This window comes from Drosophila erecta, unplaced genomic scaffold (genome assembly GCF_003286155.1).
Source record: "Drosophila erecta strain 14021-0224.00,06,07 unplaced genomic scaffold, DereRS2 tig00000246-arrow-arrow-pilon, whole genome shotgun sequence".
NCBI classification, from domain to species: domain Eukaryota; kingdom Metazoa; phylum Arthropoda; class Insecta; order Diptera; family Drosophilidae; genus Drosophila; species Drosophila erecta.
In genome coordinates, this window is record NW_020825214.1 from 603665 (window position 1) to 610000 (window position 6336).

At 34.0% G+C, this 6336-nt stretch overlaps 1 protein-coding gene across 4 annotated transcripts in view; it reads left to right on the forward strand.

Moving 5' to 3' along the window:
- Window positions 1–2619: 2619 nt before the first annotated feature.
- LOC113564623 (transmembrane protein 65) overlaps window positions 2620–6336 on the forward strand; it is a 20459-nt gene continuing 16742 nt past the window's right edge. Inside the window, exons 1-2 of one of the 4 annotated variants that reach the window (XM_026982909.1) lie at window positions 2914–3133; window positions 3189–3551. In XM_026982909.1, coding sequence (XP_026838710.1) covers window positions 3275–3551 — 277 coding nt within the window. In that variant the 5' untranslated portion in view covers window positions 2914–3133; window positions 3189–3274. Of the gene's footprint in view, window positions 2750–2913; window positions 3552–6336 lie in introns of those variants that run through there. The other 3 variants (XM_026982911.1, XM_026982913.1, XM_026982910.1) reach the window with 3 other exon arrangements.

Sequence of the window (6336 nt, forward strand, 5' to 3'; positions counted from 1 at the left end):
AATCATGATCTACTGATTTCTTAATTAAAAACGTTAAAACTGTTTTGAATGTATTACCGTTTTTGCTTATATCAATGTTAAGGTAGGCATATTAATGTTCTTGCCTGGAGAAGGACTTGGTCCGAGGGAAATGCACCCTATGTTCAGTTACCTATGTCAGCGTAAGCTCCTCGTATTCGAGGCGTGGGATCTTGGTAAGCCTCTTACCTCTCTAACATAACGAGAATAAATATTATAAGTGCCCGTAAAATAACTAGGTTTGTACCGTTCGTCAGTTGTCAGTGCTTACTGCCCTAAAAGCTCAGGGCACAAAAACACATAAAAAAAGAAATATCAAATATTATACAAGAAAAAACAAAAATAAAAAATCTTCTTATGTCAAAGTTGTACACAAAAACACAGAAAAAAAGATACTGCTTTTCTTATTCATTTATAGATGGAAAAACAAAAAAAACATAATAAGGGTCTCAAAGGGTCGCTGACCTAGCGCAAAGTTAATCAGTGTCCGTCTTCGCCTTTCAAAATGTTCTTTAAAAACAACTTGCTTATTATCATTAGTTAATTCGGAACTACCTTTAAACAGCTAAAAAAATCTATTTTGAATTGTTCTGATCGATACGTATCGATATTGCCTCAGAATATGGAAGTTTCAAAATTTAATTTAGGAAATTGTGGAAGAGATGCCTTTCGCGAAGACGCTAGAATATATAATAAATATAAAGAGTGAAAAGTCGAGTAAGCAGCGGAGTAAACCTGACTTACTGATCTGTGGTGTAAGATACGAAAAAGAAATGATGATTTAAAGGCATTAATGTCAGTGAAAAAATAAACGAGTATATTATAAAAAACAAGAGAGAATGCTATAGTCAATGCCATAGTCAGATAGTGGAAGTCCGAAAGAGAAATTTCCGCATGTTCTGGAATATCGGTAGAAATTGGAGATAAAATAATAAAATGATAAAAAACTTAAAATATTTTTTTAAAAGTGTGGATTCGTGACAGTTCTGGGAGTTTGTGGGCGGCATGGCAAATGTATATAAAATACAAAATAAGAAATCAAAACACATCACAACAAATAGAAATGGAAAAAGCTCCATTACCACTACCATATCCATCAATCCCAGCCAGTGACGTATTTGCGCCACCCAAGCCGGCTAATTTAATTATTTCAAAGAACTAATCCAACCCGATTCGTAACTTCTTTTATTTGACAAAACTTTAATTACAGCGTTGGTCAAAAGTATTTACACAACGAGCTTTTTTTTCAATTGAATTGACAATTGACCACCTCTGTATGTCGACGATCGAATACTATAGTCAATAGGTATAGTTATTATTTTTAAGTGAACTAGAATTCGTGAACAAGTCCGAATGTTAAAGTATGCCCAAATGTGTCTGGGCATACTGTTTTCGCCAGTAACTTCCCGGGAAAATGAAGCTTTTCATTGTCGAGCGAAAAGTAGGACACACTGCGGTGAGCTTACTTAAGTACTTACTAATGTCCGAGGTTAAACTTATTCTTCAAATGAAAACGAGCATACTACCAAGAAATAGTATGCCCATTTCTTCGGGATCCACAGTGTGGAGTAGCTATTTATGGCATCTTTGAACGCGCGACAACAAGATATATATAAATAAGTATATATACTTATACACATATATTACTTTATTAAAAAATAATAGGTAGAAAATAACTTCACTATATTATATATATTCTATATAATATATATGTTTTAAAAAGGAGGGAAATGCATATATCGCTGTAGCGAGTACCCTATACCAATAGCAACATTTAATTACAGTGTATTTAAGTGAACATTAAAACCTGGCCATAAAACTCGAGTGGCTCGCGAAATACGATCTTCCAGCCACGCAGTACAGTCAAATGTACAGCCAACTTGACAAATTTACAACTACCGCATTAATTTAACTAATGACCATCCATGCCTATAAAAAACCACTTACTTTTTTGTATTTAATGTCTAATTTGGAATTCTATATTATTTTTAGAGTTATGTTACGACATTAAACGGTTGGATAAGCCGTGACCAACCGCCGAGCTGCCCTAATGACAAGAAATGTTGACAAGCTTTTAGAAAAAAAATTAATAAATTTTAATTATATTTTCATAAATTAATTGAAAGGAATTGCTGAACAAATAAATAATTGTTTAAGTGTTATGATCAATTTTAACTTTAAAAAATAAGCGCACGTTTCGCATCTTTCATGTTTCAAAATTTATGAAAACATTAATGTATGGTTTCCAATTTTTTTTGTGTGTCAATGTAGCGCCTTTTAAATAGCAATTGAAAAAGGAACGGTGATAATTGTACATGGTAGTAGTGCTGCAGATTCATTACCAGATTCGTTAAAAGAGAATAAATTGAATCGTTGCCAAGTCGATGTGACCATGTCCGTCAGTATCTCGGGAACTATAAAACCTATAAACTAAATATGATTCGTGCCTTATTGCATGGGCCAAACTTATAAAATTTATTATGCATTTAAAAAAAAATTGAATAATTGTGCCGCCGTTTTCTTTTTCACGCGCACTCTAGCACTCAACCCGCAGTCACGCCGAAATTTGGAGAAATGTTTTGAACCTGTTGTATAATATCATTTTTCTTGTCACAAATGTTGACCCAAAATAAAAACTACTCAAATTTTATATCCTTGATCATCTTAGAAATTTTGTCTTCTTCTTTCTTTTATTGTAAACATAGAACTGGTGATGAAACGCATAACACACGTAGGTGTAAATTTAAGAGTGACATGAATATATCGTTTAAAAATAATGTCAACATAAGTTTTAAAATAATATTATAACACAATATATATATATAATATACAGTTACCTATACAAATAAGTTTGATGTAGCGATCCAACAATTTTGGGAATACCCTATTTATTTTAGTATTTGGCCTAATGTTACCGTTCGTTGTTTATAGATTCAACCCCATTTTTGTTATTGCACTTGATTGGGAATGTATAAATGCAATACATCACCTAAGAAAACTTCCCTCCATTTGATAAAGAAACGCAAAAAAAATATACTGCACTGGTTGAAAGAAAGCTTTACAGTCAAACCGATACATTCGAATCGCAAGTAAATTTGTTCGCGATTGTGAAATAGTGAGTTGTGTGTGTACTTTATCATGCGTGATAGTATATGTTTTACTGTCAACAGGACATCCTTAGACTATTCTGCTCAGATTATTTGACGTGGGATTGTATTTATCTAAGAAAGTATTGAAAACTAAAAGAACGCCAATAATGCGAAATACATTTCAAGCCGCTTTTAGGGGCTTAACGCGACAATACATTATAAGGCAGTCGTGGCCCTGTGGTAGAGAGTTGAGGGCGCAACTGATAATCCCGCCGTCTTCTACATCTAGCCCATTTAAATGCCGGAACTACTCAAAGTTTAGCAACCATCTGTCCACGGATCGGGCGATGGAGCTGCTATGCAACCTTGATGATGAGGAACGCAGCAACCTGCGTTCCGCTCTTGACAGGCTAGATGCCGACAAGGAAAAAAAGTTGTACGAGAGTAAGTTATTCTCAAAATAAATTTTTTATTTTACTTGACTTATTTTACTTGATAAACGTAAGGGTATTTTTATATCAACTATTTTCAAAACGAAAAACATAACAAGATTTAAAACTTAATATATATAAGCCCACAATATTGCAAACGCTTGTTTATAAAATATTATTTTAATACCTATACATATTTTACAAAATATGAATTTCCTAACTAAACGTGATAAAATTGAAGAAAAACGAAACACACGCTGCGATCAAACAATATTACCAAAACAAAATTTTTCCATTTTTAATTTTTTTTTGTTTAAAAGCACGATTTGAGAAACTTTAGTTCCACTACTTTTAGAAAATCGAGCTAATTTTCCTAAATAACCTAAGTCCTCCTTCCTGAACAGCTGGCTAGAGACTTGTTGAAGCATTTTCAAATCTTTGTTTTTAAACAAATTTTGTCTTAATATAACAAATAACAAAATAAAACAAAAAAATATGCCCAAAAATAAAAAAAATTATATTTACCCTTTTTGGTGAATAAAAAACATTTGACTTTCTTTGAGTGTGCTAGGAAAGGGATAAATAAACTCGCTTTTGACGGCTTCCCCCTTTTAAAAGCATCGATGACGTCATACGTTTCCCTGTATAATTTATAACCAATTTGTTATCGAGTTAACAAAGCAAATGCTAGTGATCTGCTTCTTTTTGACCAGCTCCTGCAGGGCGGCGAATGCGTCACTCATATTCAGCGTAAAAGTGTTTGCTGAGTTTGTGAGGTCTACTTTTATTTTTACATTTCCAAATTAAAGGCAAAGGTTAACTTAAAGTGTACGTTTCAGTGTTGCGCACTGCGACTGAAAATTATAAATCTATTGTCAATTAAAAAATTGGTAAAAATATACATATATGGTAAAAAGAAACCTTTCCTGTTATTTTTAGCTGAAGCACCAAGCTGATAAACACAGAAGACTTAATGCTGGTTATTACCAATTTTCCTAATTTTAAAAGCTGTCTTAGCTATATGCTAGCTAGCCAGTCTGTATGTGCCTCTTGTGTTTTGCCATCCATCCCTACATTCACGGAGATATCTTTGGATAAACCCTGAAAACGACAAGTTTTGAACAAATACTTTTCATTTATCTTTACAAATATTATGTGCATTAATATTCTTAATAATAGTTGCATATATCATATGTCGTTATCCTGATCATTCAAACCAGGATCAATATCCGTGTCAATCTGGCCAAGTCTGTCTGTCCGTATGAACGCTGTGGTCTCCGGAACATAACGGATAGAAAGTTAGGTTAAGACATGCAGATTCTAGCGGTCACTCCTACTCTAATTACCACAAAACTGCCACGCCCACACTTGTAAACAATTTTTTAATTTTTTTATATTTATTTGTCTTGCCAATTTCTATCGCCAGTTCATCAATTTTGTTGAAATTTCTCCCTAGCACTTTCACTAGCTGAGGAACGTATATCTACTTCTTTTAGTCTAAGTCAGTGTGTTATAATGATTTCGTTGAATTGAGGGTAGAAGGTGAACTTTTGATCATTCTGGCATGCTCGTTTAGTAACGCTAAGTCTGCAGCCGTACTGCTCCCAAATCGATTAGAAACGTTGGGTGATAAGCAATATGAAAACATGTCTCCTACCATAACGAATGCATTCGGGGGATAAAGACAGAATACCCGAAAATAAATTATTTCGTGTATGTTGAAATAGTGCACTAGTTTTTGTGGCCGAACCAGTGATGATCTAGATAGCAAAAGCTCCAAACTAAAATAAATTGACACAAGGCTCGGTGTAGCAAGCGAGCTCAGCTAAGCTTAAGGTGGATTAAAGCTGGTAATATGCCCTCAGCGGTACCTTTACAGTTTATTAGTCTTGGGCTATTGAAAAATCATCTAAGGCGTACAAAACACGCTACTGTTAGGCAGCTCACATGATACACATCATTACGCAGCCTTCACGAAAATAACTTAACTTTTCCTATGATCAGCAGTTAATAAAAGGTTCGGAAAAACACTACTATTGGTCACAAAATTTTTTTAGAAAGCGTGCATACAATCATAATTAACCTTTTTTTAAGACCCATACAACAAATCTGCACACATTCACTTTCTCTTTTTACATGCTTTCCGCGAAGGCGTTCCTCGTTTCACCAACCTTTATGCTTTCGTCATCTGGTCACACTATTTTCCTTTATCGGTTACCTCCAACTTTCTATGTCTTCAGGTTGGTTCGGCGTTTCCACTTCGTAGTATCGGTTTTTTTTTAACAGTTATTCCTTGATGTCTCCAGGTCCAAAGTCCAAGGTTTTACCTTTTTCCTGGTCTAAAGTTCACCTTGGTACCGTTGCTTCCTTGAACTAAGCATGCTGACCATTTCCTCATGACTAGGTTTAAACAGAAAGATTCCAGCACCTTTTGTAAGTTTTGATCTTGTTCATTAGACCTACTCTTACGAACTCCGAGGATAAGATTATAAAATAGATCAATCTCGATTTTGCATTGAGATAATGTCCATTTGTCCATTTAATCTACATTTGGTTCGGTTTTCATTATATTTTTCTTCTGCGGCTCAAAATGCAATGGTTCATTTCTCATTTTCGTTTTGTTTGGCCATTATTTTGTTTTGCAATTAATTGAATTTAATTTCCTCTTTGAATATTGCACTTCTCCGTTTATATTCTTTTAATTTTGATTATGATATTTGGGTACTACTTTCACGTGTGTTTCACCATTATACGTGATATTTTCTAGAACATGATGGTGTTCCCGATCGCTCCGTATT